This window comes from Amblyomma mixtum, chromosome 10 (genome assembly GCF_055824585.1).
Source record: "Amblyomma mixtum isolate Tamu chromosome 10, ASM5582458v1, whole genome shotgun sequence".
In the NCBI taxonomy this organism is placed as follows: domain Eukaryota; kingdom Metazoa; phylum Arthropoda; class Arachnida; order Ixodida; family Ixodidae; genus Amblyomma; species Amblyomma mixtum.
Genome location: NC_143021.1, coordinates 93,188,168 through 93,208,522, shown reverse-complemented (window position 1 = coordinate 93,208,522; position 20,355 = coordinate 93,188,168). Strand labels below are relative to the sequence as shown.

Here is a 20,355-nt window from a genome sequence, read left to right as displayed (position 1 = left end):
TAAATAAATGATCCCCCCCTCCCCCCAATTTATTTTCAGTTATGCGGTAGATCGCATGTTTTCGTTTCTTTATGCGGCCACAAATACAGCGCTCTCTCCAGTGAAGCGTAATGCGCGGCATCCTGTGGCCGTCAGTGTATTCTCACGTTTTCTTATAAAGAAAGCGCCTTTTGACGTATACAAAATCCCAACCTCAGAATTCACCAGGTTAGCGCTTCCTCTTATGGGATGGAGATGAACTTTTTAGAGTGTAAATATGCCAAACACGTTGAGTAGACACTTTCCTTAGTTTCGAAGTTCACCCATGAGGCACGAGTTTAAAAGAGTAATCTTCGTGTTTTTTGTTGCCTTAATAAGAAAACCATTTTGATGTTAGCGCTTAAATCTTGATTGTTAGGATTTTTCAGCCCATAGTTTTTCATGGGATGGCGTCCCTGCTTAAAATATGCGATGGAGCCCGGAAGGGAAAAGAAAGGAATGGGCAACGAGAATTAGTTGGCCCATTTTGTCAAACTGGTGTTCACTGATAGTGTGAAATAGCAAGGAAAGATGAAAAAGAAATACTAAAACACAACGCACAAAATTTAGAAAAGATTCTCTGACGTACTAAAGAAAAAGTGCTCAAATTTGGTAATACTTTATTCTAAAAGGCTATTTGTAAATGGCACAGTCACATTCGGAACGACAAAATCAGCGATGAAGCCTGCGTGAAGACACGTATGCTCTGTAAAACTATTACTTCATCTAGGCTCAGGCGGCAGGTTTCATTGCAACAGTTAAGTGTAAAAGTGAATATGACTAAGACAATTGCTATTAAAACAGCAGATTAGATTGGTTCAGGAAGCATTAGACCAGAAAAACAGTTGTGAACGCGAAAAGTTCGTGGAAAAATTAATACATTCCGAGAGGCCACTGGCGATGTTAGCGTTGTTTAGAGGAAGAGAATGCTCTCAGTTTAAGCGACGCCTAGTTGTGGAGGTCGGATGCCGCACACATTATCTTCACACATTGTCCAGGACATCCAGGCGGTTGTCACTGCTGCCGGAGTAGTTCTTGAAGGTCTGCTTCTCCGCTGCATGGTAGAATAAGATATGAGTATCGGGCCGAGTAGGCCAGGAACAAGTTGGCAGCATTGAACGCGGCCGAACTGGATCTTATCCCCGCTCTTTAATCATAACAGCTGCGATACTCCGTTTCGAAAAGCCGGTGTTGCCCGTGGTCACAGTCAGGACGCATACCGTGGGGCCGCATAACAGATAGGCGTTTGACTGCTCACAGTGGTGGAGATTTTGTCCAGTTGATATGACAGAGTAATACTAAAGCAGCGCGGGAAGTACAGGAAAAAATATAGGGACATTGACAACCGTTATCGATGCTTCCTGACACATATACGGCTTTATATATTTTGTGTTCCATACAACAATTAAGCGCTTTGTCCAGACGGCAACAGGGCTGCCACACTCGGCGACCCCTTCAGCCCCATCGGAGGCCATATTTCAATGCATTGACATTATGGGGAGATTTTCAAATGGTGCTACGCACAAGTTCCGGGCGGGACTTCGTCACACGAACATAGGTGAACGAGAGTCCACCAGCACATATTGCGCGATTAAGAGGCAAAAAGGACAACGGTTGTACAATGGGTCTTTATTGAGCTGTGATAAAAATCTGCCCACACGATTGGTTCGGAAGCAGGCATTAAATACAGGCATAAAGTAATGGGAATTAAGTAATAAACAACTTTAAGCATCGCCTACGGGGTAAGTGGAACTATCATCAGTGGAACAGCGGTGGCGGGGAGTTGCGGGCATTCCGGGAAGACGGTTCGAACACACTACATATCTAAATGCAGCAAATCTTTTTAGTGTGCTACCACTTGAGCTTCCACAGAGCAGCTGAGTCGTCTGTGTCGTCCCTGTGTGTCGAGATGACGCCACAAGACCGTGTAATTCAGCTGACCCGCCTGCCACGTAGATTGATAATGTGGGGATATTAGAGTGCTAGCACTCATTAATTTCGCCCACGTTTGCCCGCTGCCATCTGCGACTTTCAAAAGCTCTATGGCTGGTGCCATCCGCCTTGCTGCCAAGTGGGTTATCTTGGTCACGTGACAACCTGTCCGTCCGATTCTGAGCGAAGTGTCCAGACTGGCAGATGGACGTTCAGTGAATGATTAGTCGCGAGATGTTAGGTAAAAGCAACCTGGGTCGTACTACGGCCTGCGGCGGCTGCACCTGCCATAGGAGGGCAGTGGCGAATCGACTGCCGCTGCATTGCTCCGCCTAAATAATTAGAGAGATTTCCAAAAATCTATGGGTATAAGGTAATGAATAGATAACGAGAGAATGAAAATCGAAACGCAAAAGAACCTTATTCGCATCCAGCCTAAGCATGGTAAATCGCCGTTTTTTTTTGCCGCGTTTCTGTGGGCACGGTTTTCGACATTCAGCTGTACTGAAATACAATTTATTGAAAACAATATTATATGGTCAGAATTTTGTGGTACCCACGAAAGTGGTTAAAATAATGTCTTTAAAACTATTCCGGCTTCTCCCTACGACGCTATGCAAGCGAACATATGCGAATGCTTCTGCAGCGATGATGTCGTGCTTCTATGACGTACACGGTCGTCCACTCTTAGAATGCGCTAGCGCATGGCCGCGCTCTTCAGAGGGCCACCGCGTTCGACACAGTCGCTCATCGCAGCAAAGTGGCGCAGGAGACGTTGCACCTGGACGTGGTGCTTCGCGTCATCTGCCACTTCGCTTCGATGCGCAGCCGTTTCGGACGCAGTGACCCTCCAAAGAGCACGGCCATGCGCTAGCGCATTCTAACTAAGAGTGGACGACCCTGTACGTTATGTTCCACGCAACGAGGGGCAGACTGGGGTATCTGTGGGGAAATTATTTTATGAGGAAATCAACTGTTTTTCATCGTTTTCTTTCTTTTCCTGGGATTACAGCACCCAAAGAGAATTCGTCCAACCTGCCTCCGCCATTGACAATCCATTCGTATGCAAAATCTGCTCAGCATTCTTCGTATTCTTTTGTTTCGATACGTGAATTCGAGATTTCTCGCTGTCTGCTAAGCAGGTGACATACCTTGATCTGCGGCATCCGGGGCCTCCGCGAAGACTAAGAACTGCTGTGTTCCTCTGCGGACATCCTTCCGAACTGCAAGCAAAGCGAGGGACGATGCATCCATGGTTGCAGCAGCACAATATCTAAGTCGATGGTGGCGTTGGGGTGACCTTGTCGTAGAACACAAGCACTTCGTAGAAGACCACGACAAAAAAGGGGCCACATGTGGGCTTTTACTGCATGAGGCGGATTTCGGGTCGCTTGACGGCGGAGTGAATCACTTGCCCGTCAACGCAACGGTTTGGTCGGTAAACCTTTTTCCGAACATCTATCCTCAGAAGGGCCGAACACCGGGCCGGGGGAAATCTTCTACCCATTGGAAAACGGATGAGCACCCGGCGGCACAGGGGATTGAACCGAGCACCACCCGAATGCGAGACAGATGCTCCACCAGAAGGCCACCGCAATTTTCTTACAGGCTCCTATGGTGACAAATTACACGGATGGATTATAGATTACTCGCACCACAGGACTCAGGTTTGTTAACTACAATCAAAAACACTCATTATCATTTCGCATTTGATGAGTTGTTCAAGATAGTTTCGTTCTCGGACCTTTTTTATTCATAATATACATCAATGATGTCATACAAGTTATTTCTAACACCCCTGTTAAGCTTCGTGTGTACCCAGACGACTGTGTTCTGTATATAAATGTGTTTAGTGTTAGTGACCAGGCTTTGCAAAACAATGTGTTTTCTTTTTTTATGATTGCAGCATAACGTGGCAAGTCAAGGTCAACTTTCTGAAAACGGTGTCAGTGACCTCTACAAATAAAAACCAACCCTTGCAATTTGACTACGGCAGTGCGGAACACACATTAGAAAGCGCCTACGAATTCAGGTACATTGCCATTGTATTCTCCCCCAACCTAAAATGGCATAAGCATATTCACACTATATGCACAAAATCATTTTCATCAGATTCATTTTTAACCGCTATGACCGCAACTTTTGCCCTTCAAGTCATTACCATGTGTTGGCACTAAATGCCCTCGGGCATCGGCGGATCTGTGACCGGCGTATCATAGTACACAAAATTGTGCACAAGTCATTCTACGTAGCTACTGCCATTTCATTCACCATTCACGAGTCATCCTGCACGTGTGACCCGCCGCACCGATCCAATGAACATTATACCATTCACGTCATCGCTTGATGCCGCAAATTTTCTTCTTTCCCGCACACAGCTGAGTTGTGCAATGAACTCGATGGTTCGTTAAGACAGCTACCACCTCAGCAGTTTGTGAAACAAGTGCCTACTTATGTATTGTGGCCTTCATTTCTATATAACCACTCCTGCAATGTCTCATACCTGAGACAGCATTATCTGTAAATAAATAAAGGGCCCTTAAACCGAACTTACCGGCACGCAGTAACAAAGCCAAAATGAGAATACCTGCGCTCCTGGGATGAGTGTCACCTTCCGACTTTCCTCATCTCAGTTTTTCACGTTTTGTGGAAAATCGGCAACTGAAAATCTAATTTTGACGAGTGGTGCCTTGCGAACAGGGATCGAGACATTGGGTTAGGCTTGCTGTTAAATCGGTATTGAGCGTTCACAGATTTACGGAGGCAGTTAGTGACACATGCACAAGAAATTAGCAGGGAGCGTTGCTTCGACCGCACAGTCAGCCTTTGGAACTCGCGCTCTCTGGGAAGCCACTCTCCTCTCCTTTCTCAAGGCTCCCTGAAGTCGCACTCGCGTTAAGACCATGTAGCCTCGGCCAGCGAAACGTGTTATGGTCATCACCAGCGTTATCTCTTTTATTTTATTGTGAATCCCTTTTATTTTTAATGACTAGCTTGAAAAATGTGCCGGCTCGCTTCGCCTTAAGTTTTTTTTTTCATATGCAGCAGCTATATCTTAACGGCACTGAAAGGGGCGCAAACGTTGGTGCTAACGACAAGGCTTCAACATAAATTGAGGAGAACGCAGCGAGAGCTGATGAAAGAAAAATTACACTCCTAACGTGAAGAGACGAAAACAGCGTAGTTGGTCAAGGCTCAAACACAGGTCTATGGCATTAAAATTGATACAAAAAAATTTGGCTTCAGCAGAGCCCACAATGCAAAAAAAAAACTAACCGATAGCCGTTAAATGTAACAGACTGGACTCCCTGAAGAGGAATCGCAGCAGGGGCCAGCAGAAAGTTAGGTGGACGGATGAAATTACAAAATGGGCCAAGATATGGCGGGCGTGGCTGGCACAGGATAGAGTTTACTGGAGAGGTATACCACCCGCCTATGTCCTGGACAGGAATAGTCAGACTCATAATGATAGTAATAATGAAACATTCACAAGCAAGCCGGAGCCCAGTCTGCACCTTTCGGCAAGTGGGCCCTTTGCGCATCTTGAGAGTTAGCAGCCTACGAATTTCAGTGTGTGCAGGCGCTTTTCTTTTAAATGTGTATGCTTCGTCTTTCGGCTAACAATCGTGATCTGTTAACGAAACGCTGAACTCAAGATTGTCGCCTAGTCTGATACAAAAGTGCCAGAGATCATTCTCCTCCTATTGTTATCAGCATCACACTGATAGTCTTTAGAACAACTTATAAAACGACGCTATAAAGAAGTCAACGAATGTACGTGCTGCAGTGTGCAGAGTTATGCTCGCACCCTATGTCAAAAATACGGTTCTCCACTGTATAAGACCACGGTCGTTCTCCCCATTACATACAATCGCGCTCTGTTACACAAAGAACATGTTAGCACTGTGAAAATTCCTTTAAGCGTAGGTGATGCGAGAGAATCAAGGTAAAAAGATTCTGTTGTTTGAGCTGCTGGCAGAGGAGTTTCTTGAAGACGTGGAACATTTCAGATTGATAACACAGGTGAGCGATAACGATGATTAAGCCGATGAGAGTGATAAAGGATAGGAGCTCAGGTAATTGGTGATGTTGTCTAGCAGGTAAGAATATATGACTTCTTCTTGGTCCTTATTTTGTTCTTTTACACGAGCCAGCCTTCTTTAAGCTCTTCCTTGCTATGCAATCCAATTAGCATGCCATTGTTTTAAATCATGCTTGTACCTCCCTGCTAAATCCACCGTGCGGTGATTGTAGTATCTAGAAATAAATGATTAAAAAGTAACTGGTTCCAAGCTTTCGGCTGAAAAAGAAAAAAGTCACCGCTTGTGGGGTAGCCCGGAGCACACTAAGCTCCAGAACACATTCCACATCGTTCCGAAAAATGGCCGCCGTGTACCAGCAGAAGTGGAGTTTGTCGCTATCTGCTACCGGGCTAAGCGTAAGAGAGATTCGCGACAGTACAAACCGGACATGCTTAGCGCGCTTCACTCTCGTTCACAAAAATAAAAGCGTCAATGACAGCAAAGAAACAGCCGGTCACTAAAAGCAGCTCTCAGGCATGTTCCGCACTTCTGACATCAAGAGGAGAAAGAAAGCCTAAGTCAATCGGAAAGAAGGGAGTGGTGAACGCCTTTCAAGAAGATCTTTTGGAGGCCTCTTTGCGGCAAGGTTCAGGTAGTAGTCGCAGTTGCGACATACCTATAAACACTGATGCTGGCGGAATACGCAGCCGAGAGAATGCAGATCGACTGCAGTGAATGTTGGGCTTGAGTAGAACCTGAAAGCTCACTTTGAGTTCATGCGCGGCATGTGCTATGCACGGAATAGTGCCTGTGGAGAATTGACGTGACCAGTGCCCGTTTCCTAAGCGAGGCGCACTGGCTAGCCGCTGTGAGAACTTAATAGGTTTAATACCGAACCTTTCTGTGGGGCGACCTTATGGAAGAAGACCATCACGGCGCGGCCATCTTCCTCGCTCGTATTCCCCTCTCCTGTCGTGCCTTTAATAAGAGCACAGAGAAAAAGAGAGAAAATGAGATATCGCCACTGTGGAAGGCCCGCACATTTAGAGGGTAGAGTTTGAAAAGCGGGAGGGTGAATCTGTGCGAAGTATGAACGGCCCGAACCTCACACTCCGCTCACGAGAGCTAGTGAAAAAATGTGAAAAAAAACACAAGTAAAACAAAAAACAATACTATTTCCAATAAGCAAGGGGGCTGTTCTCATATTCGGTTCAGGAATATGTCATCATATCAGTTCGATAAAATAGAACGTTTTTACGTTACGACGTTGTCCCAGTAAAACTTTCTTGATCGCGCGATCCTAACAACGCGGTGAAAGGCAACCAAGAGGGTCACGCGAGGGTTACATGGTTTTCAGCACTACGTTGAGTTATATGGCGCTTCAAAATGGTATCGTATATGGCAAGCAAGAATTTAGTCGAACATCTTCCCCACGAAGCATCATTATCCCTTTTTCATTTCGTGTATTATTATTTTAAATATAAACTAAATGTCGTCCCTCTTCTGGCACCCAACTTTTAGTTTGTAGAGTAGACAGTCAGTTAGAAAAGGAAATGATTTCTATACTTTGCCTCTCCGTCTCTAGCTGGAACGCGCAGCTGTCTAAGAGAGCAATACAAACAACTAAACAGAAGAAATAAGGGTATTTTACTAATTTCTTTTGATAACACACCAAAAAGGCATTGCTCAAAAAATCAGCAAGATTCAAACTGGCCTTGCTAAAAATTGATTCTGAGCCGCGATTATGAGAGAAGGCTGCCTGCTGCAAATCCCTTTATCGCTTTCAGTGGATAGGGAGAGTTGCCATTCTGTCCGCAGGGAGCTCACCATAGGTTAAAATATCAATAATATTCATAGTGATATTGCTACCTGGAATACGAAGAACCGGGCAGTGGCGAAAGACGCAGCACTCGCGTTAGGCCCGCAGCCATAAATCGCCTTTCATTATGGCATGATGTCCTCTTGTTCTTTCGCTTGCAACCACGTAACAAAAAAAAATTACGATTGCAATGTTTATCATTTTCTGAGGATACTGTGACACCTGTAATTCAATAAACGCAGCTGCTTGGTCTGTCCAATAAGGAATTAGTTTGCTCTACAACTACTGCAAGGCAGTAGTATACTTGCTCGGGGTGTCGGCGATCGTCGTAGTCTTATCTTCGCCTGCAAAAAAAAAGGCAGATGGGAGCATGAGACCACCAGACGTTAAAACAGGGGCCACGTGCACTATCTGTGTAACCATGCCTCACCCAGTTATGTTTACTAATAATTTTATCCTCGAACGTGTTCGAAGAACATACAGATTACTATTACGACCCAATGAACTATGCCAGCAGCTAGGTAAGGTAATATATTCAGGCAAATTAAACCGCATTAAAATGCCGAGTTTAAGGTCTTCCTGTCATTTTGACGATAAATTAACCACTCAGGATGAGATTTCAAGTTCCTTGAAATTTGCCTGACGAAGCTTGTTCAGGATCTCGTAGACTAAGTAACGTTGATGTCGTCTCCTAAGGTGCGTACCCAAGTTTACAACACTATACCGGCAATGGTGGAAGCCAGCACCCATATTTTCGTTTTATAATTTTTTCTCTTCAAAATTTGCGTAGGAGAAAAAAAAATCGTCTTGCACAGAAAACACGCTTTTGTATTGCCGATTTATGGACACATATTGTCACGTTGGTAATAAGCGGCCTAGGGTCAACAGCGGCGTAGCCAGGCACGTGCGCTTCTAGAACACTTCTACACACCCTTCCTCCTCTTCTTGAAAGGCGTTTTGGTCTGCACGAGCGCTGGCGTCATTAGCCCCCCTCCTCCGATGGCATCGATCCGATGCCGGCACGAACGCAGGGGTGGTCGCTAGAACAGTTAGTGCGTCCTTTCGTTGTAGGGCTTCAGCCGAACAACGTGGACCACCTCGGGGCGGGGGTGTCGTCGAGACTGTTGATTGAATCCCGTCAGAGAAGACTTCATAATTCAGGACTCCAAGGCGTCGCACAATCCGGTAAGGACCGAAATAGCGGGGCAAGAGCTTTTCACTTAGGCCACGTCGTCGGATCGGGGACCAAACGCAGACAAGATCACTCGGGAGGTATTCAACAAGCCGCCTCCGGAGGTTGTAGCGTTGCGCGTCCTGGCCCTGTTGGTCCTGAATGCGAAGCCGTGCGATTTGGCGGGCAGCTTCGGCGCGTTGTATGAAGTATGCAACGTCGTCATCCGGGTGATCGTCGTCATGGGGCAGCATGGCATCCAGTGTTGTCGTCAGCTGACGGCCACAGACCATGCTAAACGGCGTCATATTGGTGGTTAATTAATTGTACGGCTGTATTATACAGGAACGTAACATAGGGCAGGACATCGTCCCAGGTCTTATGTTCCACGTCCACGTATATGGAAAGCATGTCTGCAAGCGTCTTGTTTAAACGTTCCCTCAGTCCGTTAGTTTGGGGATGATAAGAAGTCGTCCTACGGTGACTGCTGTGACTAAAAACTACAATATGGTGCAGGAGCTCAGAGGAGAAGGCAGCCCCTCTGTCCGTAATCAAAACTTGTGGAGCACCATGATGTAAGACGATTTTATGCACAAAGAACTGGGCTACGTCGAGGGCGGTGCTACCCGGAAGGGTGCCGTCTCGGCATAACGCGTGAGATAATCAGTGGCTACGATTATCCACCTTTTGCCTGAGCTTGATGTAGGGAAGGGTCCCCCCAGCAAGACCATGCCGACTTGTTGAAACGCTTGTGAAGGCGGCTCAATGGGCTTGATGAATCCGGCTGGCTTCACGGGCGGAACCTTACGGCACTGGCAATCCCGGCAAGTGCGGACGTAACATGCAACGTCATGGCCCAGGCGAGGCCAGTAGTACTTTTCTTGAATTCTGGCTTGTGTTTTAGCAACCCCGAGGTGGCCGGAAGCGGGTTCGTCATGGCAGGCGTGAAGAATTTCATTGCGTACGGACACGGGGACGACCAGCAAGTATGGTCTAGTGTTGGCAGCCAAGTTCTTCTTAAAGAGAACATCGTTACGTACGCAGAGAGACAACAAAGCGCGCCTGAAGGCTTTAGGGACTCTGCTGCTGGCACCTTCAAGATATCGAATGACGTCGCAAAGATCGGGGTCGGCGTGTTGATGCTCGGCGAAATCGTTGGTATGTATTGCGCTCAGGAATACTTCATCGTCGTCAGCAGCGTCATCCGGAGCTGGTTGCAGAGGAGAACGAGACAAGCAGTCTGCGTCTGCGTGTGGACTACCGGACTTGTAAATGACGGTGATTTGTAAATGACGTCCCGGGAGCACTCGGCGAACACTACGAACGTTGCCAAGAATGTTTGGCCTTGCAAGGTTACCCTCGACGTGCACGTTCCCGTAGGTGCAACCAAATGTCCCCCTGTAGTACGCATCTGGGGGCCGTCCCGAGCGGTTGTTACCTTTTTTAGCGCCGCGGCAAATTGTCGACTAAGTACAGAATAATTGGCACCAGTATACACAAGCGCGGTAACATCGGCGCCGTCAACCGAAATCTCCAAGTCGGCAGTTGATGGTGTCTTACTATGGGGATGTCGTGGCGTTCTGTCTCGGCCGCGGTGCGTTGAAGGAGTTCGGCATCCAGGAATGGCGTCGTGGCCACGGAGTGGTGCGTCAGGACATCGGCTAGTTTTGAGGTACGTGGGCTCAGGAATCGTCGACACGGCTACGGAATTCGGCTTTGTTTGAGAACCGTCTTGTGGCGATGGAGGATCTTGTATACTTCGTCGTTGAGCAGCCCCACCTCGAGAGGCTGCTGCATCTAGTTTCCCCTACGGGGACTTTGAGACTGGCCTCGTCCTGGGGAACTGTACCGACGCGGTGATGGAGATCGAGAGAAACGGCGCTGTACGGAGTCCGCTTGCGAGATGTAGTCTGCGATCTCCTGCGGTCGCTCTCCATACATCGGACGATGGCAACCGACGGGGTATCTTCGAAGGCCCATATCCTTGTATGGGCAACGGCACCAAACATGTCCAGCCTCACCGCAATAGTAGCAAAGCGTCAGATTGTCTGGCGCTCTCCAGATATCCATCCTGCGGCGTCCTACCCGCACTGGAGAATTCGGCTGCGGAGGTGGAGTACGCGCAGCGGCGGCGGCAGGTGTGTCGTAACGTGGGTTCGGCTGAGATGGAATAAAACGGCATGTGACGGCGGCCTAGCTGAGATTCGGGGGCTGAGGCTGCACAGGACCGGGAACAGCCTGCTGCACCTCCTCACGGACAACGTCAGCAAGTGTGCCAACCTGCGGCTGTTCCTTGTCCGGGAAGGGCTTCGCCAGTTCTTCCCTCACGACGCATCGGATAATCTCTCATAACGAGTCCGCCGAATTCACTGTGGCGCCCTCTACAGTGGCCGTGAGCATCGACGCTGTTGTACGGTCGTACTGCCGGGCCCTCATGTCCAAAGACTTTTCGATAGTGCTCGCCTCCTTTACGAAGTCAGCAAGAGTCACTGGAGGACTTCGAACCAGCACGGTGAACAGCTGCTATTTGACACCTTTCATTAAAGGGAAGCTGAAGAGATTTTCGAATTCATTAAGATGCTCACGTATGGATGCGGGTGAAATTTTTTTGCACATTAATCCCTTAGGAGCGACGTAATCGCCGTTTAAAATTGCGCGGTAGCTCCGCCCCCCGCTGTCCGCCGAGCGCTGCTGATGACACTGACGACGCGAGCCGAAACCGGAAACCGTGGGGTGGTGACGTAAACGTTGGTGTTCCGTCGCCTGGCAGCCTCCGCGACCGTGCTTGTTTCTGCGTGCGTGCCATCATAAGCTGCTTCGAGCTGCCGTGTGTTTCTTTATTTGTGCGTTTTTATGTTTGTGGTGACGTACAGAAACGTGTGCAGCATCGAGTGAAGCGGTGAACCATCATGCCGGCGTTCTGCGCAGCCTTCGGCTGCGCTAACACCAGCGGCCGCGACGATGTGGACTTTCATTATTTCCCGCAAAATAAGGAGCTTTCCGCGAGGTGGGTCGCTGCTTTGAAGCGAAGGGATTTCAAGCCCTCAAAGACTACAGTGCTATGATCTGACCACTTTCGTGATGACGACTATAACCAGAGCCTGTCGATAATGCGTTCATTGGGCCTGTCAACAAAGTCAGCTCGACTGAAATCCGGCGCAATACAGTCTGTCTTCGCGCACAGGAGCTCGTTACCGCCACCGAGGCCAGCTTTCGCGAAAAGGAGGAAGCTCGAGGTAGGAATTTGTGTATTAACTCTATGAGAATTTGACTGCGCAAACCGGTGTTCTGTGTAGTGTATGGCGCGTTATTTCGTGGATGCAAGACTTTCGGTAGTAGTGAGATGAACGGCGCTGGAATGAGAACGTCAGGACGGCAGCAAACTGCAGCTTACAAAATAAGTGCTTAACTTTTATGCTTGCAGGCATGCATCATGCATCTCGTACAGCATTACTCATATCAGAGCTCGGCCTTAAATTTTTTGGCTGAAGCAAGAGCTGGAGCGACGCGAAGTGCGCCTCACAACCGGAGACTGCGCACCGAGCCCGAGCAGAGAACTTCGTTCGGTATGCGAGCATGTGAAAAGACGTTATATGCAGCCTCTTTACTCAATTATGTTGGAGCTCACATATTCTAGGATTCATGCGTAGCCCTCAGTGGCGAGAACATAGGAAGTAATACGCGGCACTTTTTCTTCGTGCTCGGAGCGCCGAGAAAACTCTTTGCAGATGCTTCTGGTATACGGGCGCGCGGCGGTTCGTTTTCAATTTCGTTTCGCCTGGGGCCTGGCTGATAGCCGCCTCGTCAGAGCCCAATGTGCGCAGTCATGGCGCTTGCAGTCCGGCCCCAAAGCGTACTTTTTTTTTTAGCGATCTACGTCGGACGCGCCCGCTGGCGCTGTGTTAGCGCGTGAAGTTGCCTGCCAGGGTGTAAGTTTTTAGAGAGATATTTTTTGCGTGGCTATAGTATTTGCAGGAGGTGCTCAAAATCTGCAAATACAACATAATATGAAAATAAAAATTTAATTAAGATATGCAGTTTAGTGAGCTAATGGAAGCCTTCTGCCTATTACTGGTGTCTTCCATATCCCCCAATATAGCCCCAGGGATAAAATTAATACATGGTTAGTTGCCCATTTTTAAAAATAAATTTTGGACCTTCTAAAGAAACACCCGGTATATAATAAATGACCTCACTTTGCACGGAGCTCGCCAATCAACAAAATGGTTTGTGAAATAAACCAGAAGATTTTACTCATACTGAAGCACACTTTTGTTCTGTTTGCAACAATAACATCATATGGCTTATGCCTTTCAGGTTCTTGCCGAATTGCTGCAAGATCAAGGCTGCACATCAGACGATAGTGCAAATCAAAAGTGCATGGAAAATGACATCACACCTGGAGGCTGCACACCAGACAGTCAAGAATGCACACCAAACAGCAATACAAATCAGGACTGTGCAACAAGTCGAATGCCACTGGCAGATGCTGCTGAGGACCCTGCACTGAACTTATGTAAAAGTGCTGACAAGTCTGTTCAAGTTCTAATGCAGCCAATACCAGTAAAGTGTTCTGCCAGGAATACATTTATAATAACACATGTAGTCGTAAAAAATTGTCGAATGCAGCATGGCTTCATTCATTAATAATAATATATAATTGTGCGCCACGTGTGCTACAGCCAGCCTTGCGATTCGGCCTGCTCGGTTGCAGCCCGAGGCCATCGAGTTAGTGAAAAAAAATCACTTGTCGCTTGATCTGAGAACAGCACGATAAAGGCGGCCGCAAACGGATGGAGATATTCCTACAAGGGCTTGCAGTATGAAGCAACTCGCCTAAACAAGGATTTTAATTTACTGCCAGATACCATCTTGGCACGCAGAACGGAAGGCGCACGTGTGTCACCTCGACGAGTTCTTCCGCAAAGCGCCGCGAACTTCTGTTTCACGCGTGTGTTATGAACCGAGCCGGCACGCAGCGACCGTGAAGCGATGCCAGCATAAAATTTGCGTGCAAAAAGAGCCTGATAACTTCTTGCGCATGTCAGTGGTCTGTGTGGATTACAAGCAGATTTGTGGCAGCACCGACAAGCGGCAAGACAACAGTGCCGACGATCGCATCCCGCTTACATTGCATTAGGAAAATTTCGTGGAGCAGTGCTATACAACATTTGCTCGCTTCAAAATTAATTGTATCTCTGAATGAAGTTTGGCTAGAAAAGCATGCTTACGAAAGGACATTTCCAACACGTGGATATGCTGACGCTTCGCTTTCGTTCAAGCCAAAAGCACCGCTTGCGCCAGCATCGTTGCTTCCTTGGAGTGGTTTGCTCTTTGCGATTGGTTCGTACATATAGGGGATGACGCCAAGATCCTCCTGGTAATCTTCGATGTGTTCCATTGTGATATAAGCATCAAACCAACAGCCCGAACCACCGCGCGATGCGCTTCTTGTACTACATCGGCGGCGGCGACCGAGCCAACGCCAGTGTTCACGTCGCGAGGCGCCCAACCAATCACAGGCGGCAACGAGGCGCGCGAGCTGGCCCGAGGCTGCTGCTGCACTTTTCGCCAAAATAAAACAGGTTTACGCTTTCCTCTGCCTAATTTCGATGAGAAATTCGAATTCCGAGGGTGGAAAACTGTAAAGTGCATCTCTTCACTCAATTTTTTTGGGAAACCTTTCAGCATCCGTTTAAGAAGCTCACCTTCCTCTCCTCCGACATGCTCGGGTCCGCACGTCGGAAGAGTCTCTGCATTTCCTCTACATACACCGTCACACTCTCGTTGGGCAGTTGATACCGGGCCTTTAAAAGCAGGTCAGCTTTCTCCCTGCGCAACGTGCTGTCCTTGAAGACATGGAGGGCCTGTGTTTTAAACGTATCCCACGTTTGAAGGCCAGCTTCGTTGTTCAGAAACCAGGTCCTCGCGTAGTCTTCAAGGGCGAAATAAACATGCCGCATCTTGCAGGATGCGCCCCAACCTTTGTAGATGGCCATCCGGTCATACTGGTCCAGCCAGTCTTCGGCATCCTCGTGTGGTTGACCGTAGAAATGGGGTGGCTCTCGCTGGTGGTGGAGCAGGACCGGCGGTACTATAGCTGGAGGATTCATTGTTGTAGCACTTGACCTCCGAGAACAATGGGAAGCAGGGAGCAGCCCAAATTCTGGAGGTAAGCCATGCAATCGGCGACTGCCCTGGTGGACTGGCGTGTCTACCCTCGGTATTTGTCCGGGGCTGGAATTGCGGCTTGAACGGGGCGTACGTTGCATTAACGACGTACCCAGCACCTCCACCAGGTGTCACGTTGGTAATAAGCGGCCTAGGGTCAACAGCAGCGTAGCCAGGGACGTGCGCTTCTAGAACACTTCCACACACACTTCCTCCTCTTCTTGAAAGGCGCTTTGGTCTGCACCAGCGCTGGGGTCAATATTTTTCCTCGGCAACAGAACGGACCCCTAGACAACACACAGGGCATTGATCTCAGGCACGCAATTCCAGATGTGTATAGCGGAAACTGTGCGACAAGATTGGTGTCACGGACGCCATAGCGTTGCTCCCTACGCTTCTTGTTACCAACGAGCCCCGCAAAATAAACAAAACGCAACAGAAATGTCGGCCTTGAGAGGCTTCCCTCGTACTAACCAAATGTTGTTCACATGGCACAGGGGGAATTAGTGGCAGCGCTGAAGGACGTCAACGAAAACCAAAGAAGAACACAAGGCATGAACTCAAAGCACCGCATTTATTTTAGAGCGCAGCTCTTTGGCGTCCGTTCCTGGGTTTCGCGTCGGCGTCGGCGTCGGCGTCGGCCTCGTAACCAGCTCCGCCCCCAATGTCACGCTTTTCAATTGGTCGAAATGCTCGTGACGTCACAGTGCGCGAATTTCAAATGGGGCCAATTGTACTTTGGCTAGTAACCATGCAACCAATCAAAGGGATCGTATAGTGATGCTGCAACTAAGTTGGACTGAGTTTAGTTAATTACTTAATTAACCAATTAGCCTAATTAATATAGAGGAGATTGAAGAGGTCACAAGAAAAGAAAAGAAAGACACGCTTTTCAATTGCTCGAAATGCTCGTGACGTCACAGTGCGCGAATTTCAAATGGGGCCAATTGTACTTTGCCTAGTAACCATGCAACCAATCAAAGGGATCGTATAGTGATGCTGCAACTAAGTTGGACTGAGTTTAGTTAATTGCTTAATTAATCAATTAGCCTAATTAATATAGAGGAGAATGAAGAGGTCAGAAGAAAAGAAAAGAAAGACGCGCGCCGCAGCGACAACAGCGTCCGCGGAAGGAGACGCTGCTGAAAAAAACAGATAAGTACGAAGCCGCGTTCCCTCCACCACCACGCACTTCCCCACTGAGTAAGACGTTGCTCGTTTCATTTCCTAACACTTATGCGGGAGAACATCCCGTTCCTCTCGCTCGTAACGCGTCCCACGGCTGTGACAACCTCGCGAGGCACTTGTATAGATCTCGTCTTTGAGAATCAAGCATTGGTGTACCAAGTCGAACATATATCAGTCTATTTCTCCGACCACAAAGCTTCCTTCATGACTGTCAAGAACTGTTAGTGGAGTCTTTGTTAAAGGAATACGTGTGAAAAATAAAAAAAAATTCTGTGATAGCGCATACATGTGTTGCTCGATTTCTTTGCCTCAATCTATCGAAAAGGTGAAACAGCTTATTTGCTGCGCTCAAATTTCGCATTAGGAAGTAACGTAATCGTCAGTAATTTTTTTCGTTCTGCTTTTACTGCAGATCCATGTAGGACGCAGGCTGCAAAAGTTTTTTTGCGCTTTGAAGTGTTTCGCTTGGTTCGGAAGGCCCTTGGAACCACACCACTGAAAAGGCAGCGACAAGAGCACACAGTATTCTGCTGTTTCGTTTTCGCAGACAAAAAAAGTGCTGTCCGTGCACGAGACGGAAATAAAATGCTTTCTTGCGAAGAGCACACCAGAATATTCTGAGGCTGATCGGGATGTCGTGCCACAAAACACCTCTCGTCCCGCGCTGGCAACGATCTCCCCAGGGACTGGGAGAAAACGAGAGATGGGCACTTCATGCACTACGACTACCAACTACGGATCGTGGTCTCTCTCGTGGTCTCTCTTTCTCTCTGCGGTTTTTCTATATATTCGACAGAGCTATGTGTTTTGGTATAGTCAGTAACTAGACAAATTCCGCCATCTTATCCCATATTATTAAAAAAATGACAATTTTTGAACGGGTCAAAGATAAATTCACAGATGTTATGGTGGTGGTGAAAGCTTGTATTGCTCTCAAAGGCAAGTACGTGGACGTATGCATGAGCCGGTCCTTAAGCCTCCGGCCCTTGCTAACACTACCCAGGCAGCACAAACCGTTGGCCCAATATTGGGAGTCTGTTGGCTATGTGTGGCCCTATATAGGGCCAATGTTGCCTTCATTGTCCCCATATTGGCACGGCCACAATGTGCCATTTCCAACATTGGCCCTACTTGTCCGATGTTCTCCCCATATTGGCAATGCCACTTAGTTACACCTCCAACGATGGCCCTAAATGTCCGCTGTCGTCCCCATATTGGCAGTGCCGCCTCATTACACCCTTAACGTTGGCCCTACTTGTCCGCTGTTTTCCCTGTATTGGCAGTGCCGCTCCACGACACACCAAAGGATGTCCCTGTGATTATCTTTGGTTATTTCTCTCAATCCGTTTTTTTTTTCAATATTCGGACTTGTTTATTTATTTATTTTTTTATGACCAACAACAGCGCTAGCGTCGAACTCTGACGCGAAATTACAATAAAAAGCGCGATGTAATTGATCGCGCGAAAGTGAGCAGAGGTCAGATTCATTTACGAAGGTATACGAATTTTGAAAAGCGGCGTCTTTTGTAATTATGGTATGCAAAGAAAAAAAGAAAGAGGTGCCACAATCAAGAAAATGAAATTTCGATTCGAGGAATGGTATAACAACGCACTAATTAACGTACTGCCTCGCATATCTCTCGCGTACCTCGCATACCACAGCCCCCGATTATAGGTTGCCGGTTCAAATTCGTGTCTCAAGATATAGGCTAAACTTAACTAATAAGTTTATGCTGCACGAAACGCTGAATCGTATGACACAATCCGGAACACAATGCCTCACCCACGGGATGCTCACCCTAGAAAAAAACAAATAAATCGCTTTTTCCACTAGGTCACAAATTATTGCGTGGCGCATTTGGAGAGAAGAAACGATCTGAGTAAAATGGGATTTTGGTTTTATCGCAAATAAACAGTTGACGTGAACAACTTGCTGCACATTTACTGTGTGAAGAAGCAGCAGACGGGAAAGAAAATGTAGATGTATGTTAAATTGAAAAAAAAAATAAGCGAACAAACGACTCTGCTTCCTGAAGCCGCGAAGCTAAGGGGGCTAGGTTTTTTTAATGTCGCAAATGGCTTTGTTATTCTGCTGTGCTTTTCGGGTATTCTATAACGATGGCTCTAGCATACGTTTTTGCTTTAAATTATCACGTTTATCAAATTAAAGATCGGAACTTTTCCCGGTCGCATTTCCACTATTTTTTTTTTGCCTTTTCTTTGCGCGTATCCTTAGTACCGGTAGTAGAACTTTTTGACGGCTTAGTTGGTGCATTGTCTTGAAAGAATGTCGTACGCCAAAAAAGGACGAAACAGGAAGGAAAAACACAGAACAGGAAAGAGGCGCAACTTCCAACTTTAATAACAGGAAAGGAAACCAGGCGCTCTTTTATAGCCGCTGAGCTGCATGACGGTGCGTGAACTAAAAAACAAATGCGGTGGTGGACGAGTGAAAACAACGCTACAACACAGCACAACAAGTCATAGGGAGGTCGCTATTACAAAAAGCATGTTGATAACTCATGCGAGCGTGAATGATAGCACAGGTTGAACGATTATGAATAAGGATAAGAACTACCTCTAAGATATTAACAATCATGAAACCGATTGAAGGAAGCAGGCGGACTTTGCAAAGGGCATCTAAACGAAACCGTCCAAAAAAGCTAGTTCGTTTCTGGTGAGGAGAACAGAAGGCGTGCTAACGCAGTTGTCTTTTCTTTGATCAATATAAAAAGCCTCAATGACTTCTCTTTCGATTTTGTCTTTTGCCCTGGCTAGAAACCTGGTCTGTTGAAATTTCGGAAAACAATCTTTACAGCTGCTACAATGTAAAGCTAGATTGCTTCCCGTCTTGCTTTTTAGGGTCACATTGTGCTGTCGAGCACGCTCATTGAAGCACTGTCCCGTTTGCCCCATATATACTTTGCCACACGTCAAAGGGATCTCGTATACCACATTAGTGGTACATTTGGTGAACACTGTTTGATGTTTGACAGTGCAGGCCTTTTTGACCCGCTTACCTGACACCATCGGACATATGCTTGCCAGTTTGCAGGGGGCTGAAAAAACCAGCCGCACTCCGTGCCTGGAAGCCACTTTTTTCAAATTGTGCGAAAACCCATGCAGGTAAGGTATGACCTGAACAGGTTTGTTTCCAATGTACCGCTTGTAGTCCGGTTTCTTCATTTTTTGAAGGAGGCTTTCAGACACACTGGTGACCAGTTGCAATGGGTAACCTGCTGACATAACTCTTCTGATCTCATACTGGAAGCTTTCACTGATCTTGTGTGGATAAGCTTTTTCTAGGGCCGACCTAATGCAAAGAGAAACTATTGCTCGTTTTACTAATTTGGAGTGGGCGCTCTCGTAGGCTAACAGAGACTTCTTTGAGCGAGGTTGATACATCTAACAGACGTGGTTGTTGGTAAAGGAAATCTGTAAATCAAAGAACTGCATACAATCATGATCTGCCTTTTCATGCGTGAACTTCAGGGACGTTGACTTCGAGTTAAAAGCGGTCAGTACGTTTTCGATATGCGTATCTGATTCACACTGGGCCGGCACATCAAGCAGAACAAGATAATCGTCAACGTATCTAAAAATGCATGAGACAGCTGTGCCGCAAAAACTGGATTCAAGTCGTCGATCAAATGAAGCCAGAAAAATTTCACACAAAACTGGAGCAACTGACGACCCCATACAGATTCCTTGCTTTTGCACAAAAACATTTTCTTCGAAACCAACAGCTTTGGAATTAAGATAGAACACTAAGAGTTCTAAAAAGTTCTCTACTGTGAGCCCCACTTCATTTTGAAACTTTACTTCCCCGTATTCTTCCAGTTGTTCTCTAACAGCCGCGAACAAACCATCATGAGGCACAGAGTAAAAAAGGTCTACTATGTCTATAGAAAATCCGGTAGTAGCAGCAAGCTTTCCTTCTTCTAAGACCTGCGCTATTTCTCTTGAGCTTCGGACATGGTAGGGATCCCCTCCCGCTATTCTGTCCAAATGGCGTCGTAGAAATCCACTCATGG

At 47.2% G+C, this 20,355-nt stretch overlaps 1 protein-coding gene across 1 annotated transcript in view; it reads right to left on the bottom strand.

The window, feature by feature from the left end:
• Positions 1-1,001: 1,001 nt before the first annotated feature.
• The window catches only part of LOC149326436 (uncharacterized), a 40,547-nt gene continuing 21,193 nt past the window's right edge, over positions 1,002-20,355 (bottom strand). Inside the window, exons 3-4 of the mRNA XM_089563329.1 lie at positions 3,102-3,173; positions 1,002-1,072 (exon numbers count right to left, since the gene is read on the bottom strand). Of these exons, the coding sequence (XP_089419455.1) occupies positions 1,002-1,072; positions 3,102-3,173 (143 nt within the window). The remainder of the gene's footprint in view (positions 1,073-3,101; positions 3,174-20,355) is intronic.